At 36.1% G+C, this 25,284-nt stretch overlaps 1 protein-coding gene and 1 long non-coding RNA gene across 3 annotated transcripts in view; one reads left to right on the forward strand and one right to left on the reverse strand.

Moving 5' to 3' along the window:
* LOC149782740 (uncharacterized) overlaps positions 1 to 21,879 on the reverse strand; it is a 29,826-nt gene extending 7,947 nt beyond the window's left edge. The window contains exons 1-2 of the long non-coding RNA XR_016414442.1: positions 21,842 to 21,879; positions 14,031 to 14,340 (exon numbers count right to left, since the gene is read on the reverse strand). This is a non-coding gene — a long non-coding RNA (uncharacterized LOC149782740). The remainder of the gene's footprint in view (positions 1 to 14,030; positions 14,341 to 21,841) is intronic.
* LOC149782741 (uncharacterized) lies at positions 5,082 to 12,977 on the forward strand. Of its 2 annotated transcripts, none has more exons than XM_089934910.1 (4): positions 5,082 to 5,130; positions 10,620 to 10,829; positions 11,383 to 11,490; positions 11,956 to 12,977. In XM_089934910.1, exons 2-4 carry the CDS (start codon positions 10,760 to 10,762, stop codon positions 12,210 to 12,212), a joined length of 435 nt encoding a protein of 144 aa, XP_089791036.1. In that variant the 5' UTR covers positions 5,082 to 5,130; positions 10,620 to 10,759; the 3' UTR covers positions 12,213 to 12,977. The 2 variants fall into 2 exon arrangements, with proteins under 2 accessions (XP_089791036.1, XP_089791035.1); XM_089934909.1 differs by lacking the exon at positions 5,082 to 5,130 and adding an exon at positions 6,748 to 7,045.
* Positions 21,880 to 25,284: the final 3,405 nt, after the last annotated feature.

Raw genomic sequence — 25,284 nt, forward strand, 5'->3', positions numbered from 1 at the left:
CCCAGCAAAGGGTGTAACTAACAGGATTTTGAGTGACCTTGGTCCGACAGCCAGTTCATAATTCATGCATCAATACTTTCCTTGATTAACCACTACATATTAACATTCAAATCATACAATTCCATTACTCATTCACATCAACAATACACGGTAAAATTGCTGAGCGTAATAAATCATTTTGACAATTTTAACACTGAATCAACATAGCTGCTCTACTTCTAACTGCATTGGTCAGAAGAAAAAAACGCACGCAGTAAATAGCATGGGTAAGTTTCAATGGACCGTTTTCATGGCTTGGGTATCTCTTATATATCAGTAATACATCTCCCTGTCTATACACATTATTTCAAATTCATCGTTTAAACAAGATGTTATCTCTCACTTTCTGAAGATACCAAATGTTTATAGAGTAACTTAACAACCTCTCACTACCTTTAGCGCAAACGCCCAGCGCACGGCCAAATAACAAATTAATTCGGTCTTTGTTTTTTTTTTTTCAAGAGCAACATCACAGCAGAACACGTATTAATTACTGTGTAATTGCACTGCATAGGTACATCCACAACAATGGCTATTAGAGGAAAATATTGTGTGACGTCAGACACCATCCATCCGGGCACTGTTCACGGGTACTTTGGTTCGGCAAATTTACGACACAGCAACACAGTAGGTTATTTAGTGCAGAGGTAGTTGGAGTTAAGTGCCTTGCCCAAGGACACGCCACGGTAGCTGACCGAAGCGGGTCCGATTGTCGGATTCGAACCCGCAACCTCTCGATATTGAGTCCGGCCATGCTAACCACTGTTCACATGTACATGATAATGTCAGCCTTATAGTTTAAAAAAGTTACTTTCACGTTTCTAAATGCAAACCTTGCGAATCATGTTTATTGTTAGGAAAAAAAAAAATAAAGGATGAAAATTTAAAGATTGTACGAAGTCTTAGTAAGCCAAAGTTATTTACTGTACAGTTCTATTTACTGTATCAGTTTGAAATTACTAGCTTTGATGGATGTGTAAAACAGATGCGTTTTCCGGATGATACCATAGTCAATTAAAATTTGTATTAAGCGATTTTACCAAGATGGTTGTTTTTAATATTTATACCCTCAGAGAGTAAAAGTTCAGTGCACTGACCGAGAATCCATGAGCCCCCTGTCGTGCAGGACATAAATACAGTATATGTGGACAGTGTGTGTGTGTGTGTGTGTGTATGTGTGTGTGTGTGTGTGTGTGTTTCTGGTCGAAAATCCAGTTTGTATCAAGAAAGAACGATCGTCCTTTAATTAAGGAAAGTGTTTTTCATAAATTGTAAAATAATATTCCACATTTCTACTCTAAATGCATATAGAAATGTGATTTCTAAGACCCACCATTTTGAACTTATAACCCAGAAAATCATATCTGCTATATATCTTTTAGAATCATACAAATAAATACATTATATAAAAGATGGAAATATATACCTTAAAACGAAACTGCATTTTAATCCAAGTTTACAAATTTGCAAGCAGTTGTCCCACACATTCAAAATCGTCTGTTATTCAAAATGTCAACAGAAAACGTTGAAAACTTAATAATCCCATTCATTGTTGTTTCTCTTCTACATAACAGCTTCTTTTTTTAAAAAAAAATATTTGAACTTTACTAAATTTTTTACAAGATCTGTTCAATTTGCTTAATATCTCTTGGCATTTATTGGCAATGTTACGTTGAATTTTGTAAAACCAGCTATAAACCAGACCTGCTTACTCGACTGAAATGCTGAGCTATGCGCAGAATAAGCCGACATATCACGAGTCATGAAAACACAGGGGTGTACAAAATTAGTATTAATTTGAATAGAACATTCTGATGACAATTGCCCCTTTTCAAATGGTAAGCATTTCTGTATTTTATTTTTGTCAATCAGTCGAATTCGGTATGCATTTTGCTTCAATATTGGTGACTGAAACCTTAAGTGCGCAGAAATGCCCGACAGCATTGTAACAGTTTTAGTGAATATATTACCTTTAAATTAAATTATGCGAAATGTACAGAACACATGTATAGACCATGATGGGATGTCAGTCGTGTTCATACACGAATCGCCATTCCTCTCTGTTTGTATCACATTGGGCATTCATTATTGGCATATTTCTCTGTGTCATAAAGGATAAGCTGTTGACACATGGTGTTTTAGAGATTATGAAGAGAGGCAAGCTTTCTTCAAGTACATGGATGAATATATACAGTAGGTGTGGTTGCCAGATGCTAAAACAATAATTACAAACTTGTATTATGTACCATATAAATGTATTATTTGACAGGCTTATTGTTTTGAGCAGATTAATTATCAGAAGAAAATTCCTGTATGAAATAGTATATATGTAGAACAAGAATATTGTACAGATGTAATGTAACATGCAGGATTTGCAAAAAATACACCAATAACATAATGAGATAATTTCGTTTATAACACAAATTAACGTGCTCGTGAAATTTACAAATATTGTTTTAAAACACAATTAAATATAATAGAAATCAGGTAAACAAAGTTTCACAACTGAACACAATTGTTAAACAATAAGATCAAACTAATTAGAGTCCTCCAAACCTTTAAACATAAAGACCAAACTAATGAGAGAGTCCTCCAAACCTTTAAACATAAAGACAAAACTAATTAGAGAGTCCTCCAAACCTTTAAACATAAAGACCAAACTAATGAGTCCTCCAAACCTTTAAACATGAAGACCAAACTAATTAGAGAGTTTTCCAAACCTTTAAACATGAAGACCAAACTAATTAGAGAGTCCTCCAAACCTTTAAACATAAAGACCAAACTAATGAGAGAGTCCTACAAACCTTTAAACATAAAGACCAAACTAATGAGAGAGTCCTACAAACCTTTAAACATAAAGACCAAACTAATGAGAGAGTCCTACAGACCTTTAAACATGAAGACCAAACTAATGAGAGAGTCCTCCAAACCTTTAAACATAAAGACCAAACTAATGAAAGTCCTCCGAACCTTTAAACATAAAGACCAAACTAATTAGAGTCCTCCAAACCTTTAAACATAAAAACCAAACTAATGAGGGAGTTCTACAAACTTTAAAACATAAAGTCCAAACTAACGAGAGAGTCCTCCAAACCTTTAAACACTAAGACCAAACTAATGGGAGAGCCCTCCAAACTTGTAAACATAAAGACCAAACTATTGAGAGTCCTCCAAACCTTTAAACATAAAGACCAAACTAATGAGAGAGTCTTCCAAACCTTTAAACATAAAGACCAAACTAATGAAAGAGTCCTACAAACCTTTAAACATAAAGACCAAACTAACGAGAGAGTCCTCCAAACCTTTAAACACTAAGACCAAACTAATGAGAGTCCTGCAAACCTTTAAACATGAAGACCAAACTAATGAAAGTCCTCCAAACCTTTAAACATGAAGACCAAACTAATGAGAGAGTCCTCCAAACTTGTAAACATAAAGACCAAACTAATGAGAGTCCTCCAAACTTTTAAACATAAATACCAAACTAATGAGAGTCCTGCAAACCTTTAAACATGAAGACCAAACTAATGAAAGTCCTCCAAACCTTTAAACATGAAGACCAAACTAATGAGAGTCCTCCAAACTTGTAAATATAAAGACCAAACTAATGAGAGTCCTCCAAACCTTTAAACATAAATACCAAACTAATGAGAGTCCACCAAACCTTTAAACATGAAGACCAAACTAATGAAAGTCTTCCAAACCTTTGAAAATGAAGACCAAACTAATGAAAGTTCTCCAAACCTTTAAATATCGCATGGATCTTAGCTTAAAGTGAGATATTATCAATTTATGACTTCCAACATTCTATTCTTCAGTTCGCTCTGAAAGTCATTAGGTATGTTCATAAATACGTTTTGTGAAAGAAAATGGTTTCAGAGCTAGATTGAAATCGGCTGTGTAAAATATGGAACGCCATCGCCACCAAAATTATAAAGTGTAAAAAAAAGTAACTTTAAGTTAAACTGGAACTAAGAAAAGTATGCTTGCAAAATAAAATATTAAAGCTCATACAATAAGATCAATACTCATACAACAAGATCAATACTCATACAACAAGATCAATACTCAAATAAAACAAACGAGGCAGAAACGAAACAGACATGTCAAAAGAACAAACCAAACTTTAATCAAACATCAAACGCTAAACAAAATAAACAGTGTTTAAATGAAACAAGCTGGTGGAGATAACGTGAAATGAAACAAGCTAACAACAGAAAATGTTTCCACACACACACACACACATACACACACATGAAGAAAAGAAAACGCTATTGACAAATGAGCAAAACACGATACCCGTATCAACTTTATGAAAATAACAGAGGTCGCCACTGCATTGTAAAGGGAGATTACATTTATTGAGCCACGAGCGCAAACCATTTGAACATGGCGCATTAGGTGAGACAAATTGATACTGACGCTGTGAAGCCGGTCCATAAAGCATGAAAACAATAAGGCCAAACTAATGAGAGAGTCCTCCAAACATTTAAACTGTATGTGCTGGTTACCTTAAAGTGGGATACTATCAATCAACGACTTCAATACATATGTACTTTTATTCGCTCCGTTAGTCATGAAATAGAATACTAACAAGCGTATAGGTTAGCCTAAGGTAACGGAAATGGTATGTGAATTAGGCAGAAACCAACGCGGTGTAGGTATTCCATTATCAAACAGATCCAAGTAAAGTGATAATTGTTTCAAGCACCTGTAGCTACAGTGATTTTGTGAGACCTACATTCGTCCGAGAACGTGTCTAGAATCTTGTGTTTAAGTTTCTTACCCTATCGCAGAAATGTGTAGCATTATTTGCATACGAGGTCATTCTTAGTTATCGGTGTTTGTCTCCCCTTACGGTCGACAGCTAAATGTGCTTCGCGATGTGAAGCTAAAGTCCATGTGCATGATCTGGTTTTGGCGTCGTTTAGGTGTGGCATCGCAGGATCATTTCACCCCTATGCTTTCTAGTCTAAAATTAGATTTCTGTGGGTTTTTCCCCTTATTATTTTGGGAGTCGAACCCATCTCAGAATTTTAATGAGACTTTGGAGACAAGAGGATGACCTGTGCAGCAGCCCAGATATAGAGCGTAACTATTTCCACATTTTACTCAGACTATTCATTAATATTTGTATTCAAGTGGCAGAAATATTGTTTAAATATGAATGCATGTTTTCTTTGAAGGTTAGTGGACACATGCTACTGATTTGTGGTCAGCATTAGTCAAACGATACGTTTCCGTATGAGTTATAGCAATACACTGGGCTATTTACTAGGCTGTTTCAATAGAGAGTTTTAAAAAAAAAAATCGTGTTTAAATTTCAGCTGTAACAATCACCTGATCAGAGTCAGAAGCCAGGAGGCACCCTCCTTTAAATAATAATTTTAGTAAGTTATCGAACAATTTTAGAAGTCAAATAATACCTCGGTTTATTTTCAGCAGTTGCATTTTACACACATATTTAATTTTTTTATTGTATCATCCACACATGCACATTAATGTAAATGAGAAGTTGTTTGTTTTCTTAGTGATAAATGATTTTGATGAAACAGGCTAGGTAAAGGTGACCTTTAATTTGAATGTGGTAAATGTACATTTATCTGATAACATCACGCCAGGTAAATGTGACCCAGTCCACTCAAAGCATTGCAAGGAGATGGATAACATTGCAGTACACTGCAGATTTATAAACCGATAAATGTATTTACTCATAAGATTTCAAAGAGCTTCGCTTGAGTGCGAACGATTCCAAATTAATATTAGAGGCTGGCCATTTAATTTTCGGAGCTCGGTGCATGGGATCGTTTAGAAAAAATTCCAGCTCTCATACAGTTTTCAAAATTATTATTTTCCGGAAATATAGCAAGAATAAATAGTTGAAAAATATTAGTTATCCTGAAGCATAAGAATTAACATATTCGGACTGTAAAGAAAAACCCTCGTTGGTCCGACCCCCACCCCCTTCCAACCATAAGTGTTCGTTCCCTCATATAGTAGCAAATTAGCCGGATGAAAATCTGTTAACATAGTTCTGTATACTTCATCATTTTGAACAGATTGACTTTAATGAATATACGAACAGGTGCGGTTGCCATGTACTACAGGAATAAATACAAATGTAGTACATGAATATTGAACTAATGTAATGTTGTTAAGTGCGGGATTTATAAACATTACACCAATACTATAATGAGATAAATCCGTTTGTAACACAAATTAACCTATTCAACAAAAAATATATTAAAATACACATATAAGTCTAATAGACAAAGGTAACCTAATTGTCATAACTAAGCAAAATAGTTGAACATAAAGACCAGACTAATGAGTCCTCGAAACATCTAAACAATGAAGACAAACTAATGAGAGAGTCATCGAAACATTTAAACTTTATGTGCTGGTTAGTTTAAAGTGGTATATTATCAGTCAACGACTTCAATACATCTGTACTTTCGTTTGCACCATTAGTCATGAAACAGAACATTAATAAGCGTATAATGTCAACAAAGATGGTGTGTGAATTAGGTAGAAATCAACGCATTGTAAATATTGCATTATCAAACAGGGCCAAGTTTAACCCCATACAAGTTAAGCTGATAATTGTCTCAAGAACCTGTAGCTACAGTGAGTTTGTGAGATTATAATCGCCTCAGAAAGTGTCCGAAGTCTTGTGTTTAAGTTTCCTACCCTTTCGCAGAAATATGTAGCATTATTTGCCGCATGAGATCGCTCTTAAATAAGTTATCGGTGTTTGTCTCCCGTTACAGCATACAGCTAAATGCGCTTCGCCACGTGAAGCTAAGTCCGCATTGTACATGATCTGGTTTGGGTGTCATGTAGGTGTGGCACAACAGGATCCTTTAGTCCCTATGCTTTCTAGTCTAACATTAGAGCTCTGTGGGTTTTTCCCTTTATTTATATCTGATTCGAACCCATCTCAGAAATTTTTAAGGAGACTTTTGGAGAAAAGAGGATGACGTGTGCAGCAGCCCAGATATAGAAAGTAACTATTTCCACATTTTACTCAGACAATTCATTAATATTTGTATTCAAGTGGCAGAAATGTTGTTTCAAAATGATTGTACACTTTCTTTGAAGATTTCTTTCTTAGTAATTGTGAAGAAACAGACTAGGTAAAGGTGACATATAATTTAATTTAATTTAATTTGATATATGTCATTTTTATCTGATCACATCACGCTAGGTAAAGGCGACTGTAGTCCACTCAAAGCGTTGCAAAAAGACTTAGATTTATAAACCGATACTTGTATTTTCTCAAATGGCATGCACGAGATAAGCATAATTGCGAACATGTATTAATTAATTTTAGAGGCCGGTCATTTAATTATTGGAGGGTTTGGGCATGGGATTGTTTTGAAAATAATTCTGGGTCTCATAAAGTTGTTAAAATCATTATTTCCCTGACTTAAAGCAAGAATAAATATTATATGTATTATATTAGCTTGAAATATTTAATTATCTTGAAACATACAAATTCAACTATCCACTCTGTAGGGAACAAATCTCACAGGTCTCATGCCCCCCCCCCCCCCCGACCCTGCATGATTGATCTCTCTGTCAAATAGCTGCAATTGTGTTGATGAAATTCTAGTATACACAGTTCTGTATGTTTCATCGTTTTATATTGACCCATTTTTGTTACAAACGAAATTAAGATGCCCATGAAGTTTACAAATAGATCTTTAAAACACACATAATTCTAACAGATACAAGGAAACTTAATTATGATTACTAAACAAATTAGTTAAATATTTGGACCCAACTAAGAAAAATGTCTCCTAATAACATTTAAACATAAGACCAAACTAATGAAATGGGTCCTCCAAGAATTTAAACGTAAAGACCAAAGTAATGAGACAGTCCCCCGAATATTTAAACTTTATGTGCTGGTTACTTTAATGTGGGATATTATGAATCAACGACTTCAACATTGTGTACTTTCATTCACACCGTTAGTCATGTAATGTATCACTACGTGTATAACAAATAAGAAAATGGTGTGTGTGTGTGTGTGTGTGTTAGGTACAAATCAGCCAGGTGTAAAACAAATTGCATGATCAAACAGAGAGAAGTAAAGGTAATATTTATCTCAAGCACCTGCATCTGCAGTTATTGTACATTCATCCCAGTACGTGTCCAGAATCTTACGTTTAAGTTTCCTGCGCTATCGCACGAAGATGTAGGATTATTTGCGTATGATATCATTCTTTAATAAGCTATCAGTGGTTGTCTCCCGTTACAGCTAATGTGCTTCGCGATGTGAAGCAAAGTCCGTTTTATACACGTTCTGTTTTTAATGTCATAAGTGTGGCATTGCAGGGTCATTTATACCCTTTGACCTCTTCTTTAATCCAAAATGAGCGTTCCATGTTTTTTTTTTTCCCCCTGAATAGTTTGGAATTTGAAACTATATCAGATTTTCAATGACAGTCTTTGGTTGTTGTTGTAGCGTTTAACGCCATTTTTCAGCACACGATTGGCTATACATGGCGGCCAGTATTTAATGGCGGAGGAAGAACCCGGGAAAACCCCGGAAAGAACCACCGACCCACGAGAAGCTATTGGCAAGCTTTCTCACATACCCACATTAGCCGAATCCGAGACTCGAATCCAAGCAGACAGAGGTGAGATGGCAATGACCCGTAACGGAAAGCGCTTTAGACCACTCGGCCACTCGGGGCCCCGATAGTCTTTGGAGAAAAAGATCCAAAAGTGAACAAATAAAGCAATAAATCGTAAATATCACCACATTTTACTGAAGATATTGCATTAATTGTATATAAAGGTACGTAAATTTTGTTTCGGTGTGGTTGCATATTTTCTCTGAAAGCTAATACTGGCACGAGAGATCGGTGATAGTCAAATCACACGTTTCATTAAAAGCTATAGTAGTTGAACGTGCTATTTCAATAGTTACATAACAATAGCGGTTTAGCATCAGCTGTAACATTATCCGTAGCAAATATCTTATAAAGTTCAGAAGCCAGGTAACACCAGCTTCGCAAAGGCAGCTTTAACAAGTTATTCATATTTGTATGTTTCCCAGTATAGGCACACATAGTCATTCATGTCAAATATGTACGAATGAGTGTGCGACGATACATGGTTATGTGCATGGTCTTCTATTTTGTTTTTGTTGCAAAAACTGAGGACCACATGGCAGATGGGTCAGCCATGACCAAATGTGTTATCCTCGTTAAAGATAGTTTATTATTATTATTATTATTATTATTCATTAATTTAGAAGTTAAATAACATTCGCATAAATGTAATTTAAGCAGTTGCGAATTACAAGTGCATTTAATTTTTTAAATAAATTTTATCATCCACCCACACGCACATGAACACGATCTGAGATGTGTCCTTCGTGATCATTTTAAATAGTAGCAATTGTGTTGACTATACAGTTCTGTATATTTTATCAGTGATTGTATGGGATGAACGTGCAACACAGGTACGGTTGTTACCATTATCAATGGAAAAAAAAGTTCTCTGTATTGGAAGTTTTAATCTTAACATGACAGCGTTATACGTGAGACATATGTATACGATTTACTAAATATATTACATTATATGAGAGTTAGAAATGTTGTTTCAGTGTGTATGCAACATTTCTTTGAAAGGTTTCTAATATTTTTACCCTGTGGATACTTAATCACTTACTGATTATTAAAGTAGCTTATTAAAGCCCCAGTTTATTATCAGCTGTAGAAGGAATCCTATAAAATTCAGAAGCCATAAAACAACCGTTTTCTAATATCAGCTTAAGCAAGTTGTCGAACATTCCATTAGTCATAAGAAAGTCACAGTTTGATTGCTTGATTAGTTGCAATATTTAATTTATCACACACACACACACGCGCGCGCTCTCGCGCGTCTGATAAGTGTTTCTTGTGTGGTATTAAACGAACAGGCTAGGTAAAGATAGCAATTATTTTTAAAGTGATACATTTCGCCTTTACCTGACCAAATTGCGCAAGCTAAAGGTGACACCAATCAACTCCAACAAGAGCAATTAGATAAAACGTATCTCATGTAATTCATGCAAAGTAATCTTCTTCAGATTTGTCATGATTTCTCATATATGTTTTGAATTATTGAATACGTATCTACCTATCTTCTTATAAGATAATCAGCAATGTTGTATACTTGTTTTACTGTCTGGCTCTCTATTTATTATTCTTGTATATATCAGTATTTATATACAATACCGAGTCATATACTTTCTCGATTATCTAATATTAGATGCCACTTGGTATTTCCCCAATATATTTTTAGTTTTCGGAACTATTTCATATTGTAGACCATAAGCTACCCGCATGACTCAAATCCAATGCAAAGAGGAGATATTAAATACCTTAGGTATAATATGTAAATTTCTTTTCATTTACTTCTAACATTTTACTCATATTTTGCACTTTGCGGAAATGTTATCTTTTTCTTTTTTAAATCCTTTGTATTCCACACTTAGTTGTTGTTAAATATATGTTGCTATGTGATCATAATCCGATAATTCTCGTCCTCTAATGACAGTCATCACATTTTATCTTTTACAGAAAAAAGATCATCGGAAATAATATGTTCATTGTTCTTGGATGTCAGCAACGGGATAAACTTGGGAAAATAACTTTCGTACTTTGATTTGGAGCTTAACATTTATTTATCACTCACATACTGACTGCGATTTTTTCTGCAAATGTCGGCCATCACAAACATTCTATATGTCCTGCTGTTCGTTGTAACCATTTGGAACAAAATACTTGCAGGTCAGTTCAGTTTCCAATGTCATAATTTAAAGAATTAAACGAGAATTTTACATCTTTTATTGAGAATATATACATTCTCTCCTGTATTTAGGTGTTCGATTTCGTTTTTTGAACTCAAGGAATCTTCTACAAATGCATAAATAGCATTAAGTTTTTTTATAGCGTGTTTGGGCTTTGTGATTTTATACCTATTCTTTATTTTTAAAACTCGTATTGGGAGCTTTTCCAAGACGTACGATCAATGTAACTCGATCCTCATTCATCATGTGTTTGATCTCTTAAATTCTATATCTTCTGTCATCTTTTCCTCATTCGTTATTTTTTAAAGTATACAATGGTTTTCACCAAATATTATACTATTATGCTTTCAGGCTAATTAAGCAAATATTTTTTCTTGAATATATATGCAGGATATATATATATATATATATATATATATATATATATATATATATATATATATATATATATATATGTCAACTTAATAGTCTATTCATGCGTATTTTTTAATTTAAATAGCTGATTTCCTTTGTTCGCTACTCGTGCATTTCAGAAGATGTAAAAAAGTGCAAGAGCGACGAATACTTTGACGATAAAACTGGAAACTGTGACAAATGTAAACCTATATGTGATATATCTGACTGTTCACATGTCTGTCCTTGTAAGTATTATACTTTTCGTTATGATATAAAATTATATGACAATTATCAGTACAGTCCTAAACTGGGATTAATCTACAATAATGATTGTATAATATAAAACAATGGTCACTTTCTGCCGAATTATTTTAAATCTTGATCGAAAAAGATGATAGATAAAGAGAGACAGACAGACTGACAGACAGCGTGCAAATGTTCAAAATAGCTTGATATCAGATAGACATATTCTGATTACGCTAGCACAATATGGATTTATAATTCTCATTCATCCAAAATTTATTTCAGAAGACTTTTATGTTTACTACAATGGATGTAGAGTACAGTTTCGAATTAATACATCATCTTTAACAGCAAATGTTCTATCTGTCTAAAATATTGGATCAAAATCTCAGTCTTTGCTGCATCCCTCGTGACTTATTTATCATGCTATAAATTTTACTCCAATGGCATATCGCATATACTTTCAGATTATACAACTACTATTCCCGGATCCACTAATACGCAACACGACTCTAGAATTGTTGGACTAATTACTGGATGTCTTGTGGGATTGTTTGTAATTCTGGCTCTTCTGCTGTCGTACTGCTTGTGCAAACGTCATTGTAAAATTAGGATCATCCAAAACAAAAAACACCCGGAGCCGAAGAGGCCAGTACAAGCTACCGATGATGTGCAGGACAGACAGGATATGCAGGAGAGAGAGCTGCTAAATTATCTGGCGTAATCTAGGCCCATCGGACATGAATTTCACCCGATAATACTTCAGCCTGGACAGACATCTAGCAATCGTATTGGCTACAATTTAAGTACGGCTTAATATCGGTCAGACAAACATCTTAAGTCTAAAATTAAAACTTCGGGACTTTATAGTGGTAGAATCAGTACCGGGTGTTACCTTGGACAGTGTATTCACCATATCAATGTACAATACATATGCGTTTGTTTTGGGTAGCGTCTATTGTATCTCCATAGGGAGAACAGGTACATAAGTCAACGGGAAAATCTATTTATAGTAAATATGACTTAATAATCTCCAATCGTAATATATACGAAAATGTTTAAATATTCATGTATGCTTGAAGCTGTCAGCGATATATGAATCAAGACATGTTAAGCTAACGGCACTGTGTTCAGCCCGGATAGGCTGGAAGAGCCTGCAAACTTCGAGGAGGATTGGGAAAACGGAATACTCGATGGACGAATTAGGTCAGGGTAACTGCTGTGTGCGTTACAAAGACCCCAAGCATACCTTTTCACTATATTCAAACGTTAAATATTGTTTGTCATGCGAATCAACAAAGTGAATCAATCACTCTCAATATTTGTTGCCAAAATAGCTGGAATAAGAATAAGAATGGATGAGTTTAGAGCTGGATTGGTAAACCGCATTGCTATCTTCCCCAAATGTTCTCAAGAAGAATAAATAAAAATAAACGTACATTCAGCTAGGGTATACTACTTGCCAATATAATGAATAGAGTATTCATTCTGTGTGTGTGTATATATATATATATATATATATATATATATATATATATATATATATATATATATATATATATATGAAATGTGGCATACTTGTATCCAATATCTTTTCATTTGCACTCTTTTCATTCGTACTCTTAAAAGCCAAATGCATATTTGTACGAATTGTTAATCCTGATGAAATTTCGAATCATTTTTGAAGTGAATTTTGCACGTTCGTGTGTATTATTACATTATTATTATTATTATTATTATTATTTATGTAAATAATTAGATGCTTTATAACTATGATTGCCTTTTTAAACAGACTGACTATATTCACACTGTGATAAATGCAGAGTTAATTGTATTTTTGGTGGGCATTATATTCTTTAACTATTGCTATATATACCCTAAGCAGGTCACATAATTACGTTTATTTGACATGACATGATTGCTGTGTTCGTGTATTTTAATGTTGCGTGTATTGAGAGAGAGAGAGAGAGAGAGAGAGACTGTGTTGCAAGAAAATATGATAAACGAAATCGTTCAAGATTTTAGCACTTAAAATATTTATTATGAAATGACCGTAAGTTACATTACTCAGCTAATTTATTGATATCTATAATTGCTTCTTCATATTTTGTTACTTTGATCTGCATTCAGAGAACAGTGGCGTAGCAACCGTCCAAGCGACCTCCTAAATTGCGGGTCAAGGTTTGGGTCTAGTTGGGGCCCAGAATTCCTAAAACATTTTGTATTGTTGTGTGGGGGTCCTAGAATAAGCTTTTGCCCGGGGGATGTCTTGCTATGCTGTCTTCACAGAAGCAGATATTAACTGTAATATCTGGTCTGACGCATCTTTGTTTAATCTTGTACATGTGTCCATTATACATGTTTGCTCATTTTTACGTATTTCTTCAATGTACATAATCAACTTGTTCCGACTATATAGTCAAATTTATTGCTATTATGCGAGGTTTTCTTATTGGAGAAAGGGAACAGGTAGTGATGAGATTAATGCTATAGAACAAGTAAAAAGGTCTGTAAAATACAATCTGTCTGTTTATTTACTCACCTATCTATGGGCGTATTCTTGATTCTGGATGCGCAGTGTTTTGTAAGAGAATTAATTGTATCCACAAAACTAATGTATCGATAGAAGGATATATACTTATTCCACATATGTATCCATAGAACTTTATGCACTTATTATCCACATCACACAATATATACTCCAAAGGAAGGTTGTATTTGATACACAAATGAATATACTGAGTAGTCCTCTAGAGTTGTCATTTACAAAAATAAAATAATACACATCGTTGAACCAGTGGAGATCCAAGCACACACATTTTGTAAAAGCTTGACCATACAAATCCGAGACTCTGTAATATAAGACAAAACTTGAAATAAGTCAGTTGATTCATTATTATGTTTATATATATATATATATATATATATATATATATATATATATATATATATATATATATATATATATATAGAGAGAGAGAGAGAGAGAGAGAGAGAGAGAGAGAGAGAGAGAGAGATAGTACCTGGTCAGTTAAGTGTACTATAATTATCGCTGCGTTGCGTTCCTTAGCCATTAAGTTATGTTGTGTTATCGTTGCTGTGAGTTGCAGTATAAATGTTGCATTCCGTTATAACCATCATAAATCGTTGTAACAATTCATACCGTTATAACCATTATAAATCGCTGTAACTATCCATTCCGTTATAACCATATTAATCGTTGTAGCCATGCATTACGTTATAACAACCATAAATCGTTGTAGCCATGCATTCCGTTACAGCCACCATAAATCGTTGTAGCCTTGCATTCCGTTATAATCCACCATAAATCGTTGTAGCCATCCATTGCGTTATAACCATCATAAAATATGTTGCGATGCTTTGGGTCGCAGAACAACCGTTCCACTGCTGGCATAGGAACAACTTCTTTAATGTTTTGACATTTTCTGTGGATTTTGCTTTGTATAAAACCGATTGGAATTTAGTTGTTGTTGTTGTTGTGGGGTTTAACGCCATTTTCAGCACACGATAGGCTATACATGGCGGCCAGTATTAATGGTGGAGGAAGAACCATGGAAAACCCCAGGAAGAACCACCGACCCACGAGAAGCTACTGGCAAGTAGTCTCATATACCCACATTGGCCGAATCCTAGACTCGAACCCACGCAGACAGAGGTCAGATGGCAGTGATCCGTAACGGAGAGCGCTTTAAACCTCTCGGCCACTCGGGGCCCCTTTTGAATTTAGTAGAGACTGCGTCGATTGTTGTAACTCTACAGGATGAATTGGTACATGTCAGTAATTAGTAAGGTCAAGATAACGGCAGGCTTTTGCCTAGGTTCTGAAACCAAGATTTCAATTCTTAAGTACATGAAAATGGGATTCTCTTGCAGAGAAACACGCCAGCTTTATTTTCTTTATAGAAGAAATATATATATATATATATATATATATATATATATATATATATATATATATATATATATATATATATATATATATATATATACACATACATAAATACATATATAAACACACACCTAACTACATACATACATACACACATACATACATACTTACATACATACATACATACACACACACCTACCTACCTACCTACATACATACATACAGACATACATACATACATACACATTCTTATCATGGAGGACATCATTCACGATGATTATCACGTTTCAGTTTATTCTCTTGAGACAGCAGTGATAACAATAGCAAGATATCATTACTATGGTAGAATATACTGCACAGTCAATGAGTTATGGCTTTCATTCTATTTTTTTATTGACGCATTAGTGATTTTGACTTATTACATGACTATGGTTAATTGGTTTGAGCACTGATAAAAAAGTGACTTTGGTGATTTTGATGTACGAAAATGAAAATAAAAATGACCGGATAAAAATAGTTTAGTTTGGGTATTTCCCCTTGGTCTAAATATGGAAAACAAAACTGGATATCACCTCTGCCGGCGTGGTTTAGAGTCTCGGACTGAACCAATGTGGGTATGCAAGAAAGTTGTCAGTAGCTTCATGTGGTCAGTGATTCTTTCCGGGGTAGGGGCCCCGAGTGGCCGAGTGGTCTAAAGCGTTCGCCGTTACGGATCACTGCCATCTCACCTCTGTCTGCGCCGGTTCGAGTCTCAGATTCAGCCAATGTAGATATGTGAGAAAGCATGCCAGTAGCTTCTCGTGGGTCGGTGGTTCTTTCCGGGGTTTTCCCGGGTTCTTCCTCCACCATTAATACTGGCCGCCATATATGGCCTATCGTGTGCTGAAAAATGGCGTTAAACCCCACAACAACAATCTTTCCGGGGATTTGCCGGGTTCTTATCCATCAATTACACTCGCCGCCATGTATAGCCAGCTTATCTTGCGCTGAGAAATGGCGTTAAACCCAAACAAACAGCAGCAACAACATTATAAATGGATGGGTCCAGGGCATAAAGAATTATGCAAAGGTAGGTTTTGAGTAATAGAAAAGCATTCAATGTTCTTTTCCCCCACTGAAACCATAATATGGAAAAAAAAGTTTTGTAATTATGAACTTTATGTGTGTTTGGTATCATAATCTTACAGCATTATCGTCATATACTAACATTCAGTTTTACCCGGTACAATCTAAAGGCCATTTTATCATCAGATCAGCTAGGAGACAGGTAGACTTTTCAAATAATACATCCAGTTGACATAGTCATGACAACAATTGTAAATTCAATGCTTTCATTTGTGTTTATTCTTTGTCTTGTTCTGCTTTGTAATTGCCTTTGAGGAATATTTGACAGTCGAACGCGCTTAGGCTGATTATAAACTAGCTGAGCACTGTTCTTTGTTAGCTTCTTGTGTTTAGCTCAATAGGTGGCGCACGCGATAAATTGCTGCATCCGGGTCGTTTGACAGGACTGTTTTTTACCATATGATTTGTATTCGTTTGTATGCATGTAGTGCTGTGACTCACGGACATGGGTTCGATTCTCAGTAGGGGAAGAATAATATAATTCTCTTCCTTATAATGATAATATTATTTCTCCGTGTAATTTCACTTCACATGGGCATGCATACTCCTGCAGAATCCAGTGATAACACTTTGCATTATGTGCGGTGTATTCATCTGCATCTTACAATAAGCTGTACCTGACGTTATTTCTGTTACAGGAATCAGGAGTAGTGACTTTGTTATTGGGTCGACAAGCTAGTATGTATTCTAAGCACGAATGCCTTACATTTACGACGAAGGAGGGGACATGTGCGCTTAATGTAATGGGTATGAACGTTTAATGCCTACAGGCAAGGCAATGGGTGCACACAACTTGATGTAACTTTTATACTGCTTAATAAACCGGCATATTAAGGAGGAATATTACGCCGTTATTTATACAGTTATTCCGTTTGCTAAGTACCGATTGGGACAAGTTCTATATACGGACATCAGTTTTTACTTATTAACTGTTAAGCACACATATATTACAAAAGGAGGTTTGACTTTATTGTTATTGGTTTAACAGGCACTTTTAACAGATTATTGGCCAAGCGACGTTCCCATGGACACATAGAGGCAACAAAAAAATGTGATGTGATTTATTATAGAAAGTTATTTTCTCTAAGACTTTTATGTTTTCAGCATTATTTTATTTGTTTGAATTCCGTAATGACAAAATATCAAACTATAAAGAAATCCGTGATGTACTTAAGGTTTCCTCGTATTGTTGTTGTTTTGGGTTTGACGTCATTGTTCAACGCAGCATTGGCTATACATGGCGGTCAGCATAACTGGTGGATTAAGAGCCCGGGAAAACCCCAGTAAGAACCACCGACCCGTGATAAACTAATAGCATGATTTCTCATATACCCACATTGGCCGAGCATGAGAGTCGAACCCAGGCGGATTGGACAGAGGTGAAATAGCGGTAAAGGTGAGCGCTTTGGATCGCTCGGTAACCTGGGGCCCCGGGTTCATTCTGTAATTTGATTCAAGTGATAACTGACAAACGAATCGAAGATTACGTAGACGAAGAAAACAAATTCGCGGAGGTGTCATTAATTTCATTTGAATCAATTGTAATGACTCACCTTTGTAAATTGTCACTCCTATTTATCATTGTCTACCCTACCCTGTCTAGAAGACAGTGCGCCAGGCACATAGCACACGATCCTGTACAGAATACAGTGAATCAGGAACATAAAACACGATCCTTACAAAAGAATATGAGCTAGGAATATAACACACGATCCTGTCCAGGAGACAATGAGACAGAGACATATCAAACGATCCTGTACAATAGACAATGTGTGTGTGTGTGTGTGTGTGTGTGATTTGGATTTTTAACGTAGCTTTATAAATTTTTCAGTCAGGTTGCTACAATGTCTGCAGTGTGACAGTTTATAGTGATGTCTAGCACTGGGGCATCATGCCGCAGACATGTAGCATGATGTCCCACCCAGTCACATTATCATGACACTAGACCGACCAGTCCTAACACTAATCTCTTAATGTTGAGCGCCAAGCGAGGCAGCTGTTAGTACCATTTTTGTAAGTTTTTGCTATGACTCGGCCGGGGATCGAACCCACGACCTCCCGCATCCGAGGCGGACGCTCTAATTACTAGGCCACCGAAGCGGTTACAGGAGACAATGAGCCAGAGACATAACACACGATCCCAGGGGCGTATCAACCATTAAGCAGACTAAGCACGTGCTTAGGGCGCCTGGGCCAAAGGGGGTACCACAAAGTTGAGAAAAGGGTGAAAAGAAAAAAAAAACGAATGAAGATTTGTAAAAACAATTGATAAAACTAGTGCAAATTGATTATAATGTTCTGTTTCTTGATCATGGTGCACCCTAGGGTTATCTTCCCAGGTGTACGTGGAAAGGGGGGGGGGGGGAGCGGCACCAAGATTTGTCAGTGCTTAGGGCACCAGTGAGCCTTAATCCGCCCCTGCACGATCCTGTCAAGGAGACAGTGAGACAAACGATCCTGTACAGCAGACAATGAGTCAGAGACATAACACACGATCCTGTACAGAAGACAGTGAGCCATGGACATAACACACAATCCTGTCCAGGAGACAGTGAGAGAGAGACATAACAAACGATCCTGTACAAGAGACAATGAGCCAGAGACATAACACACGATCCTCTCCAGCAGATTGCGAGGCAGAGACGTAACAAACGATCATTATAAAAGACAGTGAGCCAGGGACATAACAGATGATCATGTCTCGATAATTTCATTTCAGGGACCCATGGAGAGGCAGCCCAAAACAAAAACCTGCAGGGACCCATGGAGGTGCAGCCCAAAATAATATTTCATTTACAACCGTTATCATGACAAATGATTTATATGAAAAAATCTTATGAAATTCCATATATTTATGAGGAAAGGTAGTGACGGATAGACTGAGAGACAGACATAAAAACGGTTGGATGGTCAGGCGGTACGTATCACAATATCCCCCACGTCAAAGTATGAGAATAAATCGTCTATAAGTTAAGGAAGATTTTCATGTTTATGTCACAGATGCAAATATGCTTCATTTTTTTAAAATTTCCTTTTCTTCAAGAATACTGCTTGGAACCCTGTATCAGTATGAACACTTTTTATTTTTACGTGCAGAACACGGATATATGTAGTACTGACTATACTCTGTAAATATCTGAGCTTGAAATTTCATCAAATTGTTACACGTGTATTAAGTAATCATCGAATAACCATGTTTGATTCAATCTTTTGTGATTAGTAGTTCTTACTGGAAATATTATTTTAATCTCTACCAGAACCAAACATATTTCATTAAAAAATTATGATTAAGTCATGCATGGCTTGTTGACTCGGGGGAAAATATAATAATTTCAACAGGTAGCTGTAGCACTGGTTTTGACCGTGATCATTATTTTTCCAGATGATTCAGAATGTTAGATGTAGAGCCATAGTGATAATGCCATGTCCTATTCTGGATAAACACTGCTGTTGAGCCATGGTGATAATGTCATGTCCTATTCAGGTAAAACACTGATGTAGCCTTTGAGGCATAGGAAAAAAGTCGAACTCTGGTACTCCTGTCCCAATCTCGTACTCCTGTCCCAATTGCGTTACACCAAACAGCATTAAAACACGACAGACTCGGAAATGAAAATTCATTTTAATATTCAAACAATTTAACTTTACAACAACAACAACAACAATTACCGATTATATTTTATTAGCCAAAAGTAACATCCATGCAGAGATTGATCAAGATGTGCGTGTGTATGTGTGTCTGAGGAAATAAACATCGTTGTTGTTGTTGTTGTGGGGTTTAACGCCATTTTTTCAGCACATGATAGGCTATACATGGCGGCTAGTATTAATGGTGGAGAAAGAATCCGGGAAAACCCCAGAAAGAACCACCGACCCACGAGAGGCTACTGGCAAGCTTTCTCACATAACCACATTGGCCGAATCATAGACTCGAACCCACGCAGACAGAGGTGAGATGGCATTGATCCGTAACGGAGAGTGCTTTAGACCACTCGGCCACTCGGGACCCCGGAAATAAACGTAAGATCTTGTTTATGAGATACACACTGTAAGTTGAGCAACTTAGTCAAATATCGTGTAAAGTTAAAAACAAAAAACCCAAACAAAACATTGGAATATCTTTCTGGTACGTGTCTGTGTGTGCACCCTTGTGCAGCATATCCATCATGGGTGAAACACAGGTTGAACATTCGTGGGTGTTGTGATATTATTTTACCATTACGTGGAAACTAAAAATGGTACATACAATCGCCTGCCGAGTCATACTAAAGATTATGAAAATGGTACTAGCAGCTGCGTTCAGCATTAAGACTAAGAGGTTAGTGTTAGGACTGGTAGGCCCGGTGTCAGGATGATGTGATTGAGTAGGACATGATTTTACATATGCGGTAGTGCTTGACATCACTATAAACTGCCACGCTGCAGACATCGTTGTTGTTGTTGTTGTTCTAGGGTTTAACGCCATTTTTCAGCACAAGATAGGCCATATATGGCGGCCAGTATAACTGGTGGAGGAAGAACCCTGGAAAGCCCAGGAAAGAACCACCGACCCACGAGAAGCTACTGGCAGGCTTTTCCACGTACCCACGCTAGCCTAGCCTTGGACTCGAACATACGCAGAGGTGAGATGGCAGTGATCCGGAACGGTGAGCGCTTTAGACCACTCGGCCACTCGGGGTCCCCTGCAGACATCGTAGCGATACGACTAAAATTGTTAAAGCTATGTTAAAAATATAAATCACATAAACACAGAACATACAACTGACACGAATATTATTTCACGCATTTGTCTGATTATCGAAATAACGTACTCTTTGTTGTCTGTTATACCTTACAAAAGGTTTAACTTAAAACAGGTTTGTTTTCCTTTCCCTAACTAAAACTCTGACACATGATTTTCTAGTATCAGATTCAATAATGTGCACGATACAGAAACACTTCCTAGTTCTCCATACGTGTCATCTATAAATAAAAAATATACAAATGTCACGCTTGTGATGTTTTGTGGTTGTGCTGGTATTAATAAAATACAGCCTCTGTCTTCCTATGTCTTGGTTTAGACGTTTAGACACTAACCCGTTCCCACAACCCTATTTGAATATATATGTGTTGCTGCCTACAAAAGTGAAGCAATGGCAGGTGAAGTGTTTTTTTTTTTTTAATTACTGTTATAAAGACACACATACAAGTTAACAGTTGTCTTACCAACTATTGTCCAATAACTTTGTATCCGAATTCGTGTTTCCCAACATGTACGTTTAGAAAAATACAAGAAAAGCTAACAGCCACGAAAGAAATAGGCAAGCTAAAATACAGACCTTATTTTTCCGGGCTTCCATATTTGACCTGTTTTATTTGTTTTGCGGCTAGCGTCATTCCAGGAACCCTGGGGCCCTCTTAGGGAACATGTTGTAATTAATATATTCAATTTGCGTAAAAGATAGTTTCAGTTAAAATTATGTTTTAGTGTAATCTGATAATGTATAACAATTAAATGTATGATTTGAAATTCATAAAAATCGTCAATAATAAGTGTTGTCTAAATAATTACTGCAAAGATTCAAGCAAATACACACTGTCACAGGGCCCAGAAACGTGGGTATCGTCGATCGCTTTGACATAAGACGAGATAACCTTGCGTTCGAAATTTGAGGTCGTTGTCATAATACATGCAGCTCAACCTGCAAAAATGTATGATTACCTATACAGTGTCGGAATCTGTACGTATAAAATCTTTTATTTCCGATAGATGTGTAAGACTTTTTTCGGTGTTAATGACAATTTGTAGTAATTAACGAAACGACAAAATATGGTATAAAATGAACGGAAATCAGATCAGACATGTATGTATGTATATATGTATGTATGTATGTATGTATGTATGTATGTATGTAGACCGTTCCTGTAGAATACGTGGTTAGAGTGTCCGTCTTAGATGCGGGAGGTCGCGGTTTCTATCCCCAGCCTAGTCATATCACAGACTTATAAAAACGCTACAAACAGTTGCCTCGCTTGGCGTTCAGCATTAAGAGGAGGGGCCCCGAGTGGCCGAGTGGTCTAAAGCGCTCTCCGTTACGGATCACTGCCATCTCACCTTTGTCTGCGTCGGTTCGAGTCTCAGATTCAGCCAATGTGGGCATGTGAGAAAGCTTGCCAGTAGCTTCTCGTGGGTCGGTGGTTCTTTCTGGGGTTTTCCCGGGTTCTTCCTTCGCCATTAATACTAGCCGCCATGTATAGCCTATCGTGTGCTGAAAAATGACGTTAAACCCAACAACAACAACAACAACAGTATTAAGAGGTTAGTGTTAGGACTGATCGCCTGATGTCAGGCTAATGTGACTGGGTGGGAGATGACTCTACATGTCTGCGGCATGATGCCCCAGTGCTAGACATCACTATAAACTGCCACCCTACAGACATCTTAGCTATATGACTGGAAAATTGTTAAAGCTACGTTAAAAATCCAAATCATCCCCCCCTCCGAAAACACACACACACACACACACACAACAACAACATCATCAATAACAACAACAGCTTCACAGCCCTTCAGAGTTAAGCAAGCGATTAAAATTCAATTTTTACTACAAGGTCAAGTACCAATATGGGGATGACATGAGGCTGCCATTAACTGACACAGAGGACGTTATGAATTGATACAGATCGATAACTGATAAGATCCAGTTATACAATACGAGTAATTACTATAACATATTATTTATGGTGCACCTGAGATGAATAAAATGTCCCTGGTCATACTGAAGATGACGTATGTCGTGTTCCTATACATGAAATTGTGTAGCCTGTTAAGTAAAGTCACGTTTCTTCATAGAACGGTCAGTAATGAAATCTAGAAATGGAAGATCAAAAAGAATATAAGGTATACCAAGTTTGAAATGTACCTAAATCGTCTTTATAATCAAACCGTACATTACCAGGAAACAAATTCGATTACACACTTTATTATAATCTTTGAAATATGACATATAACGATATATAAGAAAGCTTTGTATGTATGTATGTGATGAAAAACGTTGTTTAGTTGATAGAATAAACACACTTCGATATAGCTAATACAAATACAACAAACACACTTCGATATGGGTAATACAAATAGATTAAAAACACTTCTATAGGGCTAATACAAATAGAATAAACGCACGTCGATGGGGCTAATACAAATAAACGCACTTCTATAGGGCTAATACAAACAGAATAAACACACGTCAATATGGCTAGTAATAAACATAACAACATGATAATACTATAAATGTACATGAAGATGTGCATTAGATGATCCAGGGACACGTCAACACAAATGTTTAACAATATAAAAAAATATTGTCAGGGTTGCGTAAATAATAACTATCAATCAATGCAATACAGAAAGGACAAATACAGAACTACTACAAACTTACTAAATAATTAAATATGTCGCATTAGGATCAATGATCAGTGAAACCAGATTGCAAGAACTGAAAGTGCGTAGAACGTTTAGGAACTAAAATAATGACTGTGACAGATTGTCCAGAATTTCAGAAGTTGCAAGCACGAGGAGTCAGCACATGAATCAGTTTATGGCGTATACAGGAGCTGAGCTTTCCAATCGTGATGGACAGAAAAAATGTATCAAGTGAACAAATTTAATTCTTATTGGTGATATAGACAACATATCCAGTAGAGATAAAATGCCAATGAATATTGAGATGCACATCATTTCATCTGATTAGTTGGGCGAATTCTGGAATAGTCAATCAGAGCCAATTTGTAATTAACAGTATATTGAAACCTCATAAATTGTTTTCTTTTCTTCTGTTTTGCTTCAATTTTTCAATTAGCACGCTTTCTTATTCTCCCTTTGCACGTTATTGCCCTTGAACATATGTTTGGTCGGCTTCGTAGTAAAATACCATTAAAATTGTTACATTCTCACTTGAGTCCTTTATCACATAACTGGATATCTATCACCCATCCACATAGTCCGTAATGTCTATAAGTGAGTCCTAGCTGCTAACTCAGTTAGACAACACCTTGAGTCCTTCTACTCGTATATATGAAGAGCTTTTGTCTTTCACGCGAGGCAAATCATAATTTGAAAGAATTATAAAGCGTCTACAGCTTCGCGTCTGGTAAGATACCATTTGTATCGTATTGCGCTGTACTTATGATATACCTGCGTACAGGTTGTGTATTGCATTTGTCTTGTTTCTAGTTTCTTTGTCTTGTATATTAAGTATTCGTTCTGTATTGGTTTAGGTTGTCTTCCGTACCGTTCCTGTCCATTAATAAACCCCAAGACCAGCAGCGCGTCCATCATTTCTCCCTCAATATAACACCAGCCCACAATTTGATATGGACATTGTTTGTATAATAGACGCCGAATTGTATTTTCGTATCAGTCAATTTGTCATCTACTTGCAAGGCTTTAAGAATCTTTCAAATTTAATCTTTTTTTTAGTTTATTAAATATTGTAAAGAATAGTATCACAAGTATTTGTATACCTTCTTGTTCATCTCCACCATTCTTGCTAAACCTCTCATAGTTACAAACTAAATTCAAGTCAGTCATTGATATGAATGGTCGTTCTTTAAAGCGATAGGATTGTTTTGTATGTATACCTGAACTTCACTTATTATATAAATATACATTTTGTGTACATCTGCGTACTCTTTTTTCGTTGATTTGCGTGTATGTACATGGATAAACATTAGCTACTCTATGACCTATAACAGGTAATATCATGTGTGCTTATCGAATCAA

This window comes from Sinohyriopsis cumingii, chromosome 15 (genome assembly GCF_028554795.1).
Source record: "Sinohyriopsis cumingii isolate HCF-2022 chromosome 15, ASM2855479v2, whole genome shotgun sequence".
NCBI lineage: Eukaryota > Metazoa > Mollusca > Bivalvia > Unionida > Unionidae > Sinohyriopsis > Sinohyriopsis cumingii.

What these genes read in the sequence shown, in the direction of transcription:
- LOC149782741 (XM_089934910.1), top strand. Translation starts at nt 10,760, where the DNA reads ATGTCGGCCATCACAAACATTCTATATGTCCTGCTGTTCGTTGTAACC. An exon ending in TTGGAACAAAATACTTGCAG is followed by an intron (nt 10,830 to 11,382) that starts GTCAGTTCAGTT and finishes CGTGCATTTCAG; the next exon opens with AAGATGTAAAAAAGTGCAAG. An exon ending in CTGTTCACATGTCTGTCCTT is followed by an intron (nt 11,491 to 11,955) that starts GTAAGTATTATA and finishes ATATACTTTCAG; the next exon opens with ATTATACAACTACTATTCCC.